Consider the following 21,102-nt stretch of genomic DNA (forward strand, 5'->3'; position numbering starts at 1 on the left):
AGTGAAGGAGAGAAGATGGAGAGAAGATGCCGGAGCAGGTCTTACTTTGCCGTGTTACCTCCATCACTGCAGTGTGAGAACACAAGCCGCTCTCGTCACATTTAACCCCTCGCCTCCGTCACTTCCGGCTCACACCCTCGCACTTCCGCCCCCTGCAGGCCCGGCGGGGAAGCGCACCCTTCTCTCTGGTTTATTTTTCGCTGTTGGTTTTATTGCTTTTATTTGCGTTGTAATTGTTTGGATTGTGTTTTTTTTTAATAGAATATTTAGTGTTTTAGAATTTGAAGTCATATTACTATTAATTTTATTATATTTTATATGAGTATATTTGTATTATAATTTAATTTATTCTATTTGTATATCAGTGTTACTGTATATTATAATTAACTTTAAATTAGTTGATTTATTTTACACAGTTTTATTTTATATTCGTTCGTATTTATTTATTATTATATTATATTATTTATTATTATATTATATTATTTATTATTAATATATATATTATTTATTATTATATATACCTATACATCTATAGCTATTTTAGCTCATCAGTCACATTTCATCACAGGAATTTAGCTGTAACATAAAATAATCACCACCACCACCACCATAAACACCACAACCACCACAATAAACACCACAACTACCATCACCACCAACACCACCATCACCATAAAAACCATAACCACCACAATAAACACCACAACCACCATCACCATAAACACCACAACCACCAACACCACCATCACCATAAAAACCACAACCACCAACACCACCATCACCATAAAAACCATAACCACCACAATAAACACCACAACCACCATCACCATAAACACCACAACCACCAACACCACCATCACCATAAACACCATAACCACCACAATAAACACCACAACTACCATCACCACCAACACCACCATCACCATAAAAACCATAACCACCACAATAAACACCACAACCACCATCACCATAAACACCACAACCACCAACACCACCATCACCATAAAAACCACAACCACCAACACCACCATCACCATAAAAACCATAACCACCACAATAAACACCACAACCACCATCACCATAAACACCACAACCACCAACACCACCATCACCATAAACACCATAACCACCACAATAAACACCACAACTACCATCACCACAATCACCATAAACACCACAACCACCAACACTACCATCACCATAAACACCATAACCACCACAAGAAACACCACAAACACCAACACCACAATCACCATAAACACCACGACCACAACCACCAACACCACCATCACCATAAACACCACAACCTCCACAATAAACACCACAACCACCATCACCACCATCACCATAAACACCACAACCACCAACACCACCATCACCATAAACACCACAATAAACACCACAACAACCAACACCACCATCACCATAAACACCACAACCACCAACACCACCATAAACACCATAACCACCACAATAAACACCACAACCACCAACACCACAATCACCATAAACACCACAACCTTCACAATAAACACCACAACCACCAACACCACCATCACCATTAACACCACAACCACCACAATAAACACCACAACCACCAACACCACCATCACCATTACACCACAGCCACCACAATAAACACCACAACCACCACCAGTACTGTTTAACCTCCTTCCATCACGAAGGAGATACAGGAACATACGCACCAGAACCAGCAGGTTCAGGGACAGCTTTTTTCCATCCACCATCACCATCACATTACTGAACTCTACACTACACCATTAGATCACTGTATAAACACTGTATAACTTTTGTACAATTATACATACAATGTACATATTACACACTGTATCTTTTATACTCCTCATTCACACATATTGTGCTTTACGTACATCTGCACTCTTTAATCTACGTGTATATTTATACCCTTACTGTACATTCTGCACAATATTCCACATTCATGTATATATGTGTATATAATGTGTGTATATAATGTGTGTATATAATGTGTATATAATGTGTGTATATAATGTGTATATAATGTGTGTATATAATGTGTGTATATAATGTGTATATAATGTGTATATAATGTGTGTATATAATGTGTGTATATAATGTGTATATAATGTGTATATAATGTGTGTATATAATGTGTATATAATGTGTATATAATGTGTGTATATAATGTGTATATAATGTGTGTATATAATGTGTATATAATGTGTGTATATAATGTGTGTATATAATGTGTGTATATAATGTGTATATAATGTGTGTATATAATGTGTATATAATGTGTGTATATAATGTGTGTATATAATGTGTGTATATAATGTGTGTATATAATGTGTATATAATGTGTGTATATAATGTGTGTATATAATGTGTGTATATAATGTGTGTATATAATGTGTATATAATGTGTGTATATAATGTGTATATAATGTGTGTATATAATGTGTGTATATAATGTGTGTATATAATGTTTGTATATAATGTGTATATAATGTGTGTATATAATGTGTGTATATAATGTGTGTATATAATGTGTATATATAATGTGTGTATATAATGTGTGTATATAATGTGTGTATATAATGTTTGTATATAATGTGTATATAATGTGTGTATATAATGTGTATATAATGTGTGTATATAATGTGTGTATATAATGTGTATATATAATGTGTGTATATAATGTGTGTATATAATGTGTATATAATGTGTGTATATAATGTGTGTATATAATGTGTATATAATGTGTGTATATAATGTGTATATAATGTGTGTATATAATGTGTGTATATAATGTGTATATAATGTGTATATAATGTGTGTATATAATGTGTGTATATAATGTGTATATAATGTGTGTATATAATGTGTGTATATAATGTGTATATAATGTGTGTATATAATGTGTATATAATGTGTGTATATAATGTGTGTATATAATGTGTGTATAATGTGTGTATATAATGTGTATATAATGTGTGTATATAATGTGTGTATATAATGTGTATATAATGTGTATATAATGTGTGTATATAATGTGTATATAATGTGTATATAATGTGTGTTAAAATGTGTATATAATGTGTATATAATGTGTGTATATAATGTGTGTATATAATGTGTGTATATAATGTGTATATAATGTGTGTAAATAATGTGTGTATATAATGTGTATATAATGTGTGTATATAATGTGTGTATATAATGTGTATATAATGTGTGTATATAATGTGTGTATATAATGTGTATATAATGTGTGTATATAATGTGTATATAATGTGTGTATATAATGTGTATATAATGTGTGTATATAATGTGTGTATATAATGTGTATATAATGTGTGTATATAATGTGTATATAATGTGTGTATATAATGTGTGTATATAATGTGTATATAATGTGTGTATATAATGTGTGTATATAATGTGTATATAATGTGTGTATATAATGTGTATATAATGTGTGTATATAATGTGTGTATATAATGTGTATATAATGTGTGTATATAATGTGTGTATATAATGTGTATATAATGTGTGTATATAATGTGTGTATATAATGTGTATATAATGTGTGTATATAATGTGTGTATATAATGTGTATATAATGTGTGTATATAATGTGTATATAATGTGTGTATATAATGTGTGTATATAATGTGTGTATATAATGTGTGTATATAATGTGTATATAATGTGTGTATATAATGTGTATATAATGTGTGTATATAATGTGTGTATATAATGTGTGTATATAATGTGTATATAATGTGTGTATATAATGTGTGTATATAATGTGTATATAATGTGTGTATATAATGTGTGTATATAATGTGTGTATATAATGTGTATATAATGTGTGTATATAATGTGTGTATATAATGTGTATATAATGTGTGTATATAATGTGTGTATATAATGTGTGTATATAATGTGTATATAATGTGTGTATATAATGTGTATATAATGTGTGTATATAATGTGTGTATATAATGTGTGTATATAATGTGTATATAATGTGTGTATATAATGTGTATATAATGTGTGTATATAATGTGTGTATATAATGTGTATATATAATGTGTGTATATAATGTGTGTATATAATGTGTGTATATAATGTTTGTATATAATGTGTATATAATGTGTGTATATAATGTGTATATAATGTGTGTATATAATGTGTGTATATAATGTGTATATATAATGTGTGTATATAATGTGTGTATATAATGTGTATATAATGTGTGTATATAATGTGTATATATAATGTGTGTATATAATGTGTATATAATGTGTGTATATAATGTGTGTATATAATGTGTGTATATAATGTGTATATAATGTGTGTATATAATGTGTGTATATAATGTGTATATAATGTGTGTATATAATGTGTGTATATAATGTGTATATAATGTGTGTATATAATGTGTGTATATAATGTGTGTATATAATGTGTATATAATGTGTGTATATAATGTGTGTATATAATGTGTATATAATGTGTGTATATAATGTGTATATAATGTGTGTATATAATGTGTGTATATAATGTGTGTATATAATGTGTATATAATGTGTGTATATAATGTGTGTATATAATGTGTATATAATGTGTGTATATAATGTGTATATAATGTGTGTATATAATGTGTGTATATAATGTGTATATAATGTGTGTATATAATGTGTGTATATAATGTGTATATAATGTGTGTATATAATGTGTGTATATAATGTGTATATAATGTGTGTATATAATGTGTGTATATAATGTGTGTATATAATGTGTATATAATGTGTGTATATAATGTGTGTATATAATGTGTATATAATGTGTGTATATAATGTGTGTATATAATGTGTATATAATGTGTGTATATAATGTGTGTATATAATGTGTATATAATGTGTGTATATAATGTGTGTATATAATGTGTATATAATGTGTGTATATAATGTGTATATAATGTGTGTATATAATGTGTGTATATAATGTGTATATAATGTGTGTATATAATGTGTGTATATAATGTGTGTATATAATGTGTATATAATGTGTGTATATAATGTGTGTATATAATGTGTATATAATGTGTGTATATAATGTGTGTATATAATGTGTATATAATGTGTGTATATAATGTGTATATAATGTGTGTATATAATGTGTGTATATAATGTGTATATAATGTGTGTATATAATGTGTGTATATAATGTGTATATAATGTGTATATAATGTGTGTATATAATGTGTGTATATAATGTGTATATAATGTGTGTATATAATGTGTGTATATAATGTGTATATAATGTGTGTATATAATGTGTGTATATAATGTGTGTATATAATGTGTGTATATAATGTGTATATAATGTGTGTATATAATGTGTGTATATAATGTGTATATAATGTGTGTATATAATGTGTGTATATAATGTGTGTATATAATGTGTATATAATGTGTGTATATAATGTGTATATAATGTGTGTATATAATGTGTGTATATAATGTGTATATAATGTGTGTATATAATGTGTGTATATAATGTGTATATAATGTGTGTATATAATGTGTATATAATGTGTGTATATAATGTGTGTATATAATGTGTATATAATGTGTGTATATAATGTGTGTATATAATGTGTATATAATGTGTGTATATAATGTGTGTATATAATGTGTATATAATGTGTGTATATAATGTGTATATAATGTGTGTATATAATGTGTGTATATAATGTGTATATAATGTGTGTATATAATGTGTGTATATAATGTGTGTATATAATGTGTATATAATGTGTGTATATAATGTGTGTATATAATGTGTGTATATAATGTGTATATAATGTGTGTATATAATGTGTATATAATGTGTGTATATAATGTGTGTATATAATGTGTATATAATGTGTGTATATAATGTGTATATAATGTGTGTATATAATGTGTGTATATAATGTGTATATAATGTGTGTATATAATGTGTGTATATAATGTGTGTATATAATGTGTATATAATGTGTGTATATAATGTGTGTATATAATGTGTATATAATGTGTGTATATAATGTGTGTATATAATGTGTGTATATAATGTGTATATAATGTGTGTATATAATGTGTATATAATGTGTGTATATAATGTGTGTATATAATGTGTATATAATGTGTGTATATAATGTGTGTATATAATGTGTATATAATGTGTATATAATGTGTGTATATAATGTGTGTATATAATGTGTATATAATGTGTGTATATAATGTGTGTATATAATGTGTATATAATGTGTGTATATAATGTGTGTATATAATGTGTGTATATAATGTGTGTATATAATGTGTATATAATGTGTGTATATAATGTGTGTATATAATGTGTATATAATGTGTGTATATAATGTGTGTATATAATGTGTGTATATAATGTGTATATGTAATGTGTATATAATGTGTGTATATAATGTGTGTATATAATGTGTATATAATGTGTGTATATAATGTGTGTATATAATGTGTATATAATGTGTGTATATAATGTGTGTATATAATGTGTGTATATAATGTGTATATAATGTGTGTATATAATGTGTGTATATAATGTGTGTATATAATTTGTATATAATGTGTGTATATAATGTGTGTATATAATGTGTATATAATGTGTGTATATAATGTGTATATAATGTGTATATAATGTGTGTATATAATGTGTGTATATAATGTGTATATAATGTGTGTATAATGTGTATATAATGTGTGTATATAATGTGTGTATATAATGTGTATATAATGTGTATATAATGTGTGTATATAATGTGTATATAATGTGTGTATATAATGTGTATATATAATGTGTGTATATAATGTGTGTATATAATGTGTGTATATAATGTGTATATAATGTGTGTATATAATGTGTGTATATAGTGTGTATATAATGTGTGTATATAATGTGTGTATATAATGTGTGTATATAATGTGTATATAATGTGTGTATATAATGTGTGTATATAATGTGTATATATAATGTGTGTATATAATGTGTGTATATAATGTGTGTATATAATGTGTATATAATGTGTGTATATAATGTGTATATAATGTGTGTAAATAATGTGTATATAATGTGTGTATATAATGTGTGTATATAATGTGTATATAATGTGTGTATATAATGTGTGTATATAATGTGTATATAATGTGTGTATATAATGTGTATATAATGTGTGTATATAATGTGTATATAATGTGTGTATATAATGTGTATATAATGTGTGTATATAATGTGTGTATATAATGTGTATATAATGTGTGTATATAATGTGTATATATAATGTGTGTATATAATGTGTGTATATATGTGTGTATATAATGTGTATATAATGTGTGTATATAATGTGTATATAATGTGTGTATATAATGTGTGTATATAATGTGTATATAATGTGTGTATATAATGTGTGTATATAATGTGTGTATATAATGTGTATATAATGTGTGTATATAATGTGTATATAATGTGTGTATATAATGTGTGTATGTAATGTGTATATAATGTGTGTATATAATGTGTATATAATGTGTGTATATAATGTGTATATAATGTGTGTATATAATGTGTGTATATAATGTGTATATAATGTGTGTATATAATGTGTGTATATAATGTGTGTATATAATGTGTGTATATAATGTGTGTATATAATGTGTGGATATAATATTTGTATATAATGTGTGTATATAATGTGTATATAATGTGTGGATATAATGTGTGTATATAATGTGTGTATATAATGTGTATATAATGTGTGTATATAATGTGTATATAATGTGTGTATATAATGTGTCTATATAATGTGTGTATATAATGTGTGTATATAATGTGTATATAATGTGTGTATATAATGTGTGTATATAATGTTTGTATATAATGTGTATATAATGTGTGTATATAATGTGTATATAATGTGTGTATATAATGTGTGTATATAATGTGTATATATAATGTGTGTATATAATGTGTGTATATAATGTGTATATAATGTGTGTATATAATGTGTGTATATAATGTGTGTGTATATAATGTGTATATAATGTGTGTATATAATGTGTGTATATAATGTGTATATAATGTGTGTATATAATGTGTATATAATGTGTGTATATAATGTGTATATAATGTGTGTATATAATGTGTGTATATAATGTGTATATAATGTGTATATAATGTGTGTATATAATGTGTGTATATAATGTGTATATAATGTGTATATAATGTGTATATAATGTGTGTATATAATGTGTATATAATGTGTGTATATAATGTGTGTATATAATGTGTATATAATGTGTGTATATAATGTGTGTATATAATGTGTATATAATGTGTGTATATAATGTGTGTATATAATGTGTATATAATGTGTGTATATAATGTGTGTATATAATGTGTATATAATGTGTGTATATAATGTGTGTATATAATGTGTGTATATAATGTGTGTATATAATGTGTGTATATAATGTGTGTATATCATGTGTGTATATAATGTGTATATAATGTGTGTATATAATGTGTGTATATAATGTGTATATAATGTGTGTATATAATGTGTATATAATGTGTGTATATAATGTGTGTATATAATGTGTATATAATGTGTGTATATAATGTGTGTATATAATGTGTATATAATGTGTGTATATAATGTGTATATAATGTGTGTATATAATGTGTGTATATAATGTGTGTATATAATGTGTATATAATGTGTGTATATAATGTGTATATAATGTGTGTATATAATGTGTATATAATGTGTATATAATGTGTGTATATAATGTGTGTATATAATGTGTGTATATAATGTGTATATATAATGTGTGTATATAATGTGTGTATATAATGTGTGTATATAATGTGTGTATATAATGTGTGTATATAATGTGTATATAATGTGTGTATATAATGTGTGTATATAATGTGTGTATATTATGTGTATATAATGTGTGTATATAATGTGTATATAATGTGTGTATATAATGTGTGTATATAATGTGTATATAATGTGTGTATATAATGTGTGTATATAATGTGTATATAATGTGTGTATATAATGTGTGTATATAATGTGTATATAATGTGTGTATATAATGTGTATATAATGTGTGTATATAATGTGTGTATATAATGTGTATATAATGTGTGTATATAATGTGTATATATAATGTGTGTATATAATGTGTGTATATAATGTGTGTATATATGTGTATATAATGTGTGTATATAATGTGTATATAATGTGTGTATATAATGTGTGTATATAATGTGTGTATATAATGTGTATATAATGTGTGTATATAATGTTTATATAATGTGTGTATATAATGTGTGTATATAATGTGTATATAATGTGTATATAATGTGTATATAATGTGTATATAATGTGTGTATATAATGTGTATATAATGTGTGTATATAATGTGTGTATATAATGTGTATATAATGTGTGTATATAATGTGTGTATATAATGTGTGTATATATGTGTATATAATATGTGTATATAATGTGTGTATATAATGTGTGTATATAATGTGAATATAATGTGTGTATATAATGTGTATATAATGTGTGTATATAATGTGTATATAATGTGTGTATATAATTTGTGTATATAATGTGTATATAATGTGTGTATATAATGTGTGTATATAATGTGTGTATATATGTGTATATAATATGTGTATATAATGTGTGTATATAATGTGTGTATATAATGTGATTATAATGTGTGTATATAATGTTTGTATATAATGTGTATATAATGTGTGTATATAATGTGTATATAATGTGTGTATATAATGTGTGTATATAATGTGTGTATATAATGTGTATATAATGTGTGTATATAATGTGTGTATATAATGTGTGTATATATGTGTATATAATGTGTGTATATAATGTGATTATAATGTGTGTATATAATGTTTGTATATAATGTGTATATAATGTGTGTATATAATGTGTGTGTATATATGTGTATATAATGTGTATATAATGTGTATATAATGTGTGTATATAATGTGATTATAATGTGTGTATATAATGTTTGTATATAATGTGTATATAATGTGTGTATATAATGTGTGTATATAATGTGTGTATATAATGTGTGTATATAATGTGTATATAATGTGTGTATATAATGTGTGTATATAATGTGTGTATATATGTGTATATAATATGTGTATATAATGTGTGTATATAATGTGTGTATATAATGTGAATATAATGTGTGTATATAATGTGTATATAATGTGTGTATATAATGTGTGTATATAATGTGTGTATATATGTGTATATAATATGTGTATATAATGTGTGTATATAATGTGAATATAATGTGTGTATATAATGTTTGTATATAATGTGTATATAATGTGTGTAAATAATGTGTGTATATAATGTGTATATAATGTGTATATAATGTGTGTGTATAATGTGTGTATATAATGTGTATATAATGTGTGTATATAATGTGTGTATATAATGTGTATATAATGTGTGTATATAATGTGTATATAATGTGTGTATATAATGTGTATATAATGTGTGTATATAATGTGTATATAATGTGTGTATATAATGTGTATATAATGTGTGTATATAATGTGTGTATATATTAAATGCCATAACCTAATAAGCTTCTACTTCTGCACATTTTCTTCAATGCCAGAGCCTTAGAACCATTTATCTGTACTTCTCAACAATCTTCACTTGTCTTTGCACTGCTACAGCCTTTATATTTATTCACTGTACATATGTTTACACACACACACACACACACACACACACACACACACACACACACACACACACACACACACACACATATACAGTATATATATCATATCATCACATCATTAATGCCACAACCACCACCACCACTATCAACACCACAACCACCTTTACCACCCACACCACTACCACCAACAGCACCACCATCAACACAAGCACCATCAACACCACTACCACCAACACCATCAACACCACAACCGCCATCACCACCATTACCATCATCAATACCACAACCACCAACACCACCACCACCATCCACACCATCAACACCACCATCAACACCACTACCACCAACACCATCATCACCACCATCAACACCACAAACCGCCATCACCACCATTACCATCATCAATACTACAACCACCATCAATACCACAACCACCAACAACAGCATCAACACCATCAACACCACAAACACCATTACCACCATTACTATCATCAATACCACAACCACCCACAACACCATCAACACCATCACCACGATCAACATCATCAATACCACAACCACCATTACCATCATCAGTACCACAACCACCATTGCCACCATCAATACCACAACCTCCAACAACAGCATCACCACCATCAACACCACAACCACCATCACCACCATCAACATAATCAATACCACAAACACCACCATCAACACCACAAACACCAGCACCCTCACCACCATCACCACGATCAACACCACAACCACTAACATCACCACCAACACCACAACCACCAACACCACAACCGACACCAAAACAACCACCTATACAGCCACTTTCGTCACAACCATAAACACTATCAACACCACAAACAATATCACAACCAACAGCAACACCACAACCACCAACAACACCATTACCACCATCTACACCACAACCAACACCAACACAACCACCTACACCACTATCATCAACTCCACCACCAACACCACAACCAAAATAAATACAGCCACTGACAACACCACCAACATCAACATCTTTACCGCCATCTGCACCACAACCAATACCAACACAATCACCTACACCACCACCAACACCACCAACAGCAAGACCACAACCACCAAAATTAACACAACCAGCAACACCATCACAGCCAACACCAACACACCCACCTACACCACAACCACCAACAGCAACACCACAACCACCAACACCACAACTACCAACACCAGCAACAACCACATAATGCTACTACTAATAAATGTGGTATTCGTTTACTTCATGCATCCATACATACAAACCCGTTAACAGCATCACGTGATCACGTGGTCTTGTTGCAAAAAGCTGTCAAAATAAAATACATTAAACTTACATAAAGAAAACAATCTATCAACTGTAGGTGGCGCCATTACATAGTTTATAAAGGTTATATCAGTGAGAAATTAAATTCTGCATGATTTAGAGTTTATAACTGAAATATAAAGTGTTACTACAAGACCACAGTTTAACAAGTTCACTGAAATTGAAATACTTAATACAAAAGCGATTAGAAATAAAAGCACAAACAGAAGCAAAAAGCACAGGCCTGTGTAGGAGAAAACAGCAGGATGGAGGTGAAGCAGCTGTTCTGAAGCTCCACCTGCTCTGTGATTTCCATCTTCATGCTCATGGTCAGCAGGAACCGATCTGTCCATGACCATCATCTCACACCTTGTGTCTGCACTGGAAGAGACAGAAGCCATAAACACTCAGAAGGTGTGTGTGATAGCTACTAAGGCTTCAGCCACTGATGGGTTCCTCAGATTGATCAGAGAGAACTTCCCTTTTCAGACATCAGGCCCACATTAATCCAAACATAGAGACAGATTAAAGAATGAAGTGAATGTTGTGGCACCTTCTGTAGACCTGTTATTAAATAGTGCCACACTCTATCATCATCATCATCATCATCATCATCATCATCATCATCATCATAATAATAATAATAATAATAATAACATATTAATAATATATTAATAATATAATAATAATAATAATAATAATAATAATAATATATATATATATACTAATATATAATAATATAATATTAATAATATAATAATAATTGTAGAGCTTTATGAACTGCAGTTAGCATCAAGCGATCTGGTTTTGGTGTGTGTCATGATTAGCGTGTTCCTCAGGAGATTTCTGCATGTTGTCAGGCATATGTGTGTGTGTATGTGTGTGTGTGTGTGTGTGTGTGTGTGTGTGTGTGTGTGTGTGTGTGTGTGTGTGTGTGTGGTGAAGATATCGGGCTCAGAAGTGTGTATTATTTCACTCAGTGTGTATTTTTGTGATATTTTGTGGAACGTATAAACACAGAACGGTCTGAACAGATGCGCATGTGTGGAAATATATTCCTGAAAATAAAACTAAATCAAATGGATTTAAATCAAGTGGATCACTGACAGTTTTTATGTTTTGTATTGAATATATGAGATTATTTCAAGTTAAAAAAAACCGTTATTTTTGATTATTTTATTTATTTGTATAGTTTATTGTTTAACCTTTATCTAGGGACAGGAAAAACTGATTTATGATTTATGAGTTATCATTTTAATGCCGTTTGAGTGTTTTGATTGAATAAAACGTAATAAAAAAGATTTATTTATTTGATTATAAATGTTTAAAGATTACCTCAGGATGCTGTGGGCACGCGCGCAGTGCTTAGCCCTTAATATGACCTCTGTAATAAATATTCATAAACACACCCCCGGGGCCGCATGTGATTGGACGCCGGTGCTGTAGATGGCGCCATTTTGCGACGCGAACCCGGAAGTGAGCCAGGCCGAGTCTGTCTGAGTGTGTGTGTGTGTGTGTGTGTGTGTGTGTGTGTGCCTGCGCGTGCGCGCACGCGTGTGTGTGTGCGGAAGTAAACACCGCGCACCCGACTTTAATTTATAATAAATAATAAAACACGTTTTCGAGCCGGAAAGAGCCTATTCACGTGCAGGATAAAGGAGATACAGAGCGGTCACGTGTTACAAAGGTATAACCGAGTCGTGTTGACTGTGAGAGTGCACTTAGGCACGTGCAGCTCAGGGATGCAGAAGATATCCTCAAAAACTGTGTAGAAGCTTTACACCTGATCACAGGTACACACACACACACACACACACACACACACACACACACACACACACTCTGTACGCCTAAATATTCTAGATTTAAATCCACAGGTGTAATAAGTGTGTGATAAATGTGAGTGCTGTATCATTGACAGCAGGCCTGCATGATGGAAGAGCAGTGTGTAGGAGGAGATGGAGGAGAAGGAGAAGGTGTCCTGCAGCATCATCTGCCCTGTGATCCTCCATCTTCCTGCACAGCAGCAGTGGGGACAGATCTGTCCATGGCTGACATCTCACACCTCCACACTGAACTGTGTGAGCTCAGGAGAACCGTCAGGCACCTCGAGCACAGGCTCAGTCAAGCACTCAAACTCTCCAACCAGGTCTGTGGTCATGCACGCTTCATACACATCTCATATACGTCTCACTTAAACTCTCCAACCAGGTCTGTGGTCAAAACACGCTTCATACACATCTTATATACGTCTCACTTAAACTCTCCAACCAGGACTGTGGTCATGCACGCTTCATACACATCTCATATACGTCTCACTTAAACTCTCCAACCAGGTCTGTGGTCAAAACACGCTTCATACACATCTCATATACGTCTCACTTAAACTCTCCAACCAGGTCTGTGGTCATGCACGCTTCATGTACATCTCATACACATCTCATATACGTCTTACTCAAACTCTCCAAACAGGTCTGTGGTCATTCACACTTCATACACATCTCATACACATCTCATACACGTCTCACTTAAACTCTCCAACCAGGTCTGTGGTCATGCACGCTTCATACACATCTCATACACATCTTATATAAGTCTCACTCAAACTCTCCAACCAGGTCTGTGGTCATGCACGCTTCATACACATCTCATACACATCTCATACACGTCTCACTCAAACTCTCCAACCAGGTCTGTGGTCATGCACGCTTCATGCACGCTTCATGCACATCTCATACACATCTCATATACGTCTCATTCAAACTCTTCAACCAGGTCTGTGGTCATGCACGCTTCATACACATCTCATACACATCTCACTCAAACTCTCCAACCAGGTCTGTGGTCATGCACGCTTCATACACATCTCATACACATCTCACTCAAACTCTCCAACCAGGTCTGTGGTCATGCTCGCTTCATACACATCTCATACACATCTCACTCAAACTCTCCAACCAGGTCTGTGGTCATGCTCGCTTCATACACATCTCATACACGTCTCACTCAAAACGAGGAATTGTGAACCACAATCTCCTCTGTCCTGAATCTGTGTGAAACCAAAGCACTGACACTGGAGACTCCTTCCATTCATCCTACATAATCATCTCATCACTGTAAATAATCATCACCACACAAACAGATCCGAATCGCTAATCATTCTCATGATGATTCCTCTCAGCAGGTGATAGAATCTACACCAGCGTTGTGCTCCTCGTGTAAAGCTGATCTCAGCACGTCAGCAGAAAGAGACTCGGAACACACACTGCAGGTTGAGGACTCTCTACAGAGTGTGTGTGCTGGGGGTGAAGCTGAATGGCCTGACGTTGGTTTACAGGAGAGTGTGACGAAGTGTGAGAAGGATGAACCCAGCACCTCTGTTAATTTACACAGCGATCTGAACCTCCTCACACACTCCTCACCACACACTCCTCTGAAATCGTCTGGAGGTGAGGAGCAGAACGCGAGCCACTCTCCACTGATGTGCTCATTTACACTGTTGGACTGCAGGACAGCGCTGGAAGTGAACGGAAACATCAGGCAAGAGGAGCAGCTGGAGGATGGGAGTGTTCCTGCTGATGAACCGGAGGAAACGGAGGAACCTGATGAAGAACTCGAGGAACATGATGAGGCCAGTGATGATTTTTGTCCTTCAAGTAAGTTGTGATTTTTGCTGAAGGAGACAAAAGTGTACAGAACTGCACACAAATGCCACACTCTCTTTCTTTCTTTCTTTCTTTCTTTCTTTCTTTCTTTCTTTCTTTCTTTCTTTCTTTTGTTTCTCTCTCTCTCTCTCTCTCTCTCTCTCTCTCTCTCTCTCTCTCTCTCTCTCTCTCTGTGTGTGTGTGTGCTTTATGAAAAAATTTGTATTGCCAAAGTGATTGCAGTATTACATAAATGTGTTAAAAAAAAAAAAAAGGACAATGCATCACTTGGTATTTCAGGGCTTTAGAATGTTATGAGTTGAGGGGTGGGGGTATTTCAGGGCTTTAGAATGTTATGAGTTGAGGGGTGGGGGTATTTCAGGGCTTTAGAATGGTGTGAGTTGAGGGGTAGGGGTATTTCAGGGCTTTAGAATGGTGTGAGTTGAGGGGTAGGGGTATTTCAGGGCTTTAGAATGGTGTAAGTTGAGGGGTAGGGGTATTTCAGGGCTTTAGAATGGTGTGAGTTGAGGGGTAGGGGTATTTCAGGGCTTTAGAATGGTGTAAGTTGAGGGGTAGGGGGATTTCAGGGCTTTAGAATGGTGTAAGTTGAGGGGTAGGGGTATTTCAGGGCTTTAGAATGGTGTGAGTTGAGGGGTAGGGGTATTTCAGGGCTTTAGAATGGTGTGAGTTGAGGGGTAGGGGTATTTCAGGGCTTTAGAATGGTGTGAGTTGAGGGGTAGGGGTATTTCAGGGCTTTAGAATGGTGTGAGTTGAGGGGTAGGGGTATTTCAGGGCTTTAGAATGAGGTCCCCTGGTGGTCTAGTGGTTAAGATGCAGCGCTCCCACCGCTGCGACCCGGGTTCGATTCCCGGTCAGGGAACCATCCCCAGCCACTCTTAGTGCCGGTCCCAAGCCCGGAAAAATTGGGGAGGGTTGCGTTAGGAAGGGAATCCAGCGTAAAACATGTGCCAAATCAAACGTGCGGAGGATCCGCTGTGGCGACCCCTAACGGGAGAAGCCGGAAAGAAAGTTTTAGAATGGTGTGAGTTGAGGGGTAGGGGTATTTCAGGGCTTTAGAATGGTGTGAGTTGAGGGGTAGGGGTATTTCAGGGCTTTAGAATGGTGTGAGTTGAGGGGTAGGGGTATTTTAGGGCTTTAGAATGGTGTGAGTTGAGGGGAAGGGGTATTTCAGGGCTTTAGAATGATATGTTGAGGGGTAGGGGTATTTCAGGGCTTTAGAATGGTGTGAGTTGAGGGGTAGGGGTATTTTAGGGCTTTAGAATGGTGTGAGTTGAGGGGAAGGGGTATTTCAGGGCTTTAGAATGATATATGTTGAGGGGTAGGGGTATTTTAGGGCTTTAGAATGGTGTGAGTTGAGGGGTAGGGGTATTTCAGGGCTTTAGAATGGTGTGAGTTGAGGGGTAGGGGTATTTCAGGGCTTTAGAATGGTGTGAGTTGAGGGGAAGGGGTATTTCAGGGCTTTAGAATGATATATGTTGAGGGGTAGGGGTATTTTAGGGCTTTAGAATGGTGTGAGTTGAGGGGTAGGGGTATTTCAGGGCTTTAGAATGGTGTGAGTTGGGGGGTAGGGGTATTTCAGGGCTTTAGAATGGTGTGAGTTGAGGGGTAGGGGTATTTTAAGTGCTTTAGAATGGTGTGAGTTGAGGGGTAGGGGTATTTTAGGGCTTTAGAATGGTGTGAGTTTAGGGGAAGGGGTATTTCAGGGCTTTAGAATGATATATGTTGAGGGGTAGGGGTATTTTAGGGCTTTAGAATGGTGTGAGTTGAAGGGTAGGGGTATTTCAGGGCTTTAGAATGGTGTGAGTTGGGGGGTAGGGGTATTTCAGGGCTTTAGAATGGTGTGAGTTGAGGGGTAGGGGTATTTCAGGGCTTTACAATGGTGTGAGTTGAGGGGTAGGGGTATTTTAAGTGCTTTAGAATGGTGTGAGTTGAAGGGTAGGGGTATTTCAGGGCTTTAGAATGGTGAAAGTTGAGGGTCAGTGAGTTTGAGATGTTTCTTGATGTTTATCTTTGGTGGATATTTGCCCAGATCTGCCCTGTGTGTGGTATTTGGTTGTGTGTTGGTGTAATATATTTGTACAGAGTTCTGGGTCTCCTCTGGATGTTTTTATCATTTGGTAAATTGTTGATTTGGTGAGTTTGTCAGCAGACCCCACATCTCTGCTCAATTACTGCTTGTGTCTCTCAGCTCCTGCAGGAGGCCACAGTGAGTCCTGTGATGAAGAAGGGAAGCCCTCAGTGAAGCATAATGGGGAGGAGAAGAAGAAGAAGAAGAAAAAGAAGAAGAGTGGGATAAAGACGGTGACCCCCTGCACCATCTGTGGACAGGAGCTGATGTCTGCAGCGTTCCTGACGCGACACATGAAGATGCACGAGAACCGCGTGAAGCAGAAGACGCTGCGTCCTCACGTGTGCGAGGTGTGTGAAAAAGGCTACCCCACTTACTCTGCCCTGAAGGTCCACATGAAGTCCCACAGCGGGGACAAACCGTTCCGCTGCGAGCTCTGCGGGAACTGCTTCAAAACCAAAGGAAACCTGAAATGCCACCAGAGCATCCACACGGGGCAGAGGCCGTTCCGGTGCGCGTACTGCCAGATGTGCTTCTACCACAAGACTCACCTGAAGAAGCACGAGCGCGTACACACCAACGAGAAGCCGTACGTGTGCTCGGTGTGCGAGAAGGGCTTCATCACCGTCAGCGCTCTGAAGCAGCACCAGAGGGTCCACACAGGCGAGAAGCCCTACTCCTGCTCCTACTGCGACATGACCTTCGGGCAGAAGGTCAACCGCGACCGGCACGAGCGCACGCACACGGGCGAGAAACCCTTCCTGTGTGACCACTGTGGGAAAGGCTTCTCGGACCCGCGCCACTTCTACACGCACAAGCGTATCCACGTGGGGGAGAAACGTGAGAGACCCTTCCAGTGCTCCTTCTGCGGGAACTCCTTCTTCTACCGCATCAACCTGAAGCAGCACGAACGCGTTCACACTAAAGAACGCCCATACAGCTGCTCCCAGTGTCCCAAAACTTTCGCCCGACCCGACGTCCTTAAAACACACCTGCGTGTCCACACTGGAGAGAAACCCTACCGCTGCAGCATCTGCGACCAGGGCTTCACCTACCTGGGCAGCTTCAGGGCTCACCAGAAGAACCACACCAAGGAGGACATCAAGCAGAACCCATAACACACATAAACCATATTAAACTCCTCACAGGTGTGTGTATATGCACCCCAGAGCTTCTTAGGAACTTCCTGGAGAAAGTCTCATGCTTTCTTTTCTGAGAGCAGCAGTGCGATCAGATCCAGACCTTCAGTTTGGAGGAAAGGCCTGATCATTATAAAGGTGTGTTTTGGAACAGTGAGAAGATCAGATCTTACTGTGACCAAATGATCCCAAAAAAGAAGAAATGAGAGATCATGAGAACGTGCGAGAAGATGGGACTGAGCAGTACGTGAGACTGATTGCAGATATCAAATGGAGCATGGTCATGTAATGGGTCACATGGTCTCAGTATAAACCAATTAAAACTCACTCTACACACACACACACACACACACACACACACACACACACACACACGCACACACACTGCTGTTAGACACTACCCTACATTCTCTCCCTTTTTTTCTCCCCCAATTTCTCTCCCTCTTCCTTTCTCCTCTTTTTTCCCTTTTTTCTCCTTTCTTTCTCCCTCTTTCTCCCCATCTTTGGTCATTAATAATGAAGGACTTGTGTTTTGGTGACATTTTCTTTCATTTTTGTTTCTTTGTGTTTGAAAGTTTGGAAATTTAATTCCCAATAAATTAAATAAATAATTAAATAAATAAATAACTGAAATCTGTGACACAGCAGGAAGTAGTTGATGTTTGAGATGCCTTACTGCCTGCCTGCTGAGTGATGGAGTTACAGCTCAGGACAGGTGGACAGGAGACACACCACATGTCCTTCTGTAATTCTACTTTAAACCCATAATGTTGTTGAATGTAGACCTAAAACTGAAGCACCCCCAGACCATAACACTGCCCCCACAGCACTGTACTGTAGGCACTAGGCTTCTCTTCTTACCCTGATGCTCCCATCACTCTGGAACACGGTCAGTCTGGACTCATCAGACCACATGACCTTCCTCCTTCACTCTAGAATCTAGTGTTTTGCCCCTTAGCAGATTACCATGATAAGTGGTTTTCTGAAGGCAGAGCTGTTTAGTACCAATTTTAGCTGTTTAGCCTCAAAAAATCATTCAAAATTTCTTCTTCAACTAAAGTTCCTCCAGGATTCTTCCAGGTTTAATAATATGGTGGACACATTTTACCCTCATTTCAGTAGTTTCAGAAATCTCTTTAGTTCATTTGTAGATGTTTGTTTTCGTTATAAATGTGTCCCTAATAAGTGATCCAGTGGTGACTGTGGTGAAGGAAAAACTCACTGAGATGGGCTGAGGAAGAAACCTTGAGAGGAACCAGATCCTTATCTGGGTGTCACCGAATGTCCATGATTACAGTTCCATCAGTGTTGAGGTTATGAACTGTTCAGTAAACGACACTTACATACAGAACTGTTCATTCAAACTGTGGTCCTGAGCACATTGGAGCAGACTGGTGATATTAATTACAGTCCAAATTCATCCTCAAAGTTCTTCAGTTACTCAGGAACTTCATGTATCTTTAGGCTGTAGATGTGGAACATCTTCACACAGAGTATCTCCAACTGAAGAGAACTTCATCCAGAGGTAAGGTGTGGAGATGAATCAGGCAGATCTGGGTTGCTTTCTTTGCTTTATGAAGGACGGTTATTTAGAACAGAGGAACATTTGTTTTCCACCATCACCTGATTGTGAAGGAAAAGAGAAGCTCCTCACTGCAGCAGTGTTGTTTTTATCCACTGGAGCTCTTACCTGCTCACCCACATCCAGGTGACCCTTTATGGTTTTAGGATCTATAATCCTGTGTTTCTATACGTTTCTGCATGCTGCACGTGTTCTGGTATGTTTTATGTGTAAAGGTCTTGGTATCACTGTTGTGACATTTCGTATCATCTCAGACATCTGGCTGCTTCTTCCTCTTTCTCAGAGCAGGAAGTGATGAGATGATGAGCATGTGCAGGTTCTACTCTGCTTGTGTTCCTTCAGATCTCTTCAGTCCTTAACAATTATTTCCCTCACCAGGTTCTGCTGTTCTGTAGGTATAAGGGACTGAAATATGCACCAATTCCCATCGATTTTCAAAAGTGCATTAGATACAAGTTGGTGTTTATAACATGTTTAACATCTTGG

The 21,102-nt window shown here is 34.5% G+C and overlaps 2 protein-coding genes across 8 annotated transcripts in view; one reads left to right on the forward strand and one right to left on the reverse strand.

The window, feature by feature from the left end:
* parn (poly(A)-specific ribonuclease (deadenylation nuclease)) overlaps window positions 1–184 on the reverse strand; it is a 9,299-nt gene extending 9,115 nt beyond the window's left edge. For both annotated transcript variants that reach the window (XM_083522158.1, XM_083522157.1), the window contains exon 1: window positions 46–184. In XM_083522158.1, coding sequence (XP_083378284.1) covers window positions 46–64 — 19 coding nt within the window. In that variant the 5' untranslated portion in view covers window positions 65–184. The remainder of the gene's footprint in view (window positions 1–45) is intronic.
* Window positions 185–13,648: 13,464 nt separating this feature from the next.
* On the forward strand, window positions 13,649–19,658 carry LOC310715861 (uncharacterized protein). Of its 6 annotated transcripts, none has more exons than XM_083522550.1 (4): window positions 13,649–13,955; window positions 14,084–14,311; window positions 15,344–15,818; window positions 18,016–19,658. In XM_083522550.1, exons 2-4 carry the CDS (start codon window positions 14,093–14,095, stop codon window positions 19,011–19,013), a joined length of 1,692 nt encoding a protein of 563 aa, XP_083378676.1. In that variant the 5' UTR covers window positions 13,649–13,955; window positions 14,084–14,092; the 3' UTR covers window positions 19,014–19,658. The 6 variants fall into 6 exon arrangements, with proteins under 6 accessions (XP_083378676.1, XP_083378677.1, XP_083378675.1 ...); XM_083522551.1 differs by having other exon boundaries at window positions 15,347–15,818; XM_083522549.1 differs by having other exon boundaries at window positions 14,087–14,311.
* The last annotated feature ends 1,444 nt before the right edge of the window (window positions 19,659–21,102 follow it).

Source organism: Silurus aristotelis (genome assembly GCF_946808225.1).
Source record: "Silurus aristotelis genome assembly, chromosome: 20".
In the NCBI taxonomy this organism is placed as follows: Eukaryota; Metazoa; Chordata; class Actinopteri; order Siluriformes; family Siluridae; genus Silurus; species Silurus aristotelis.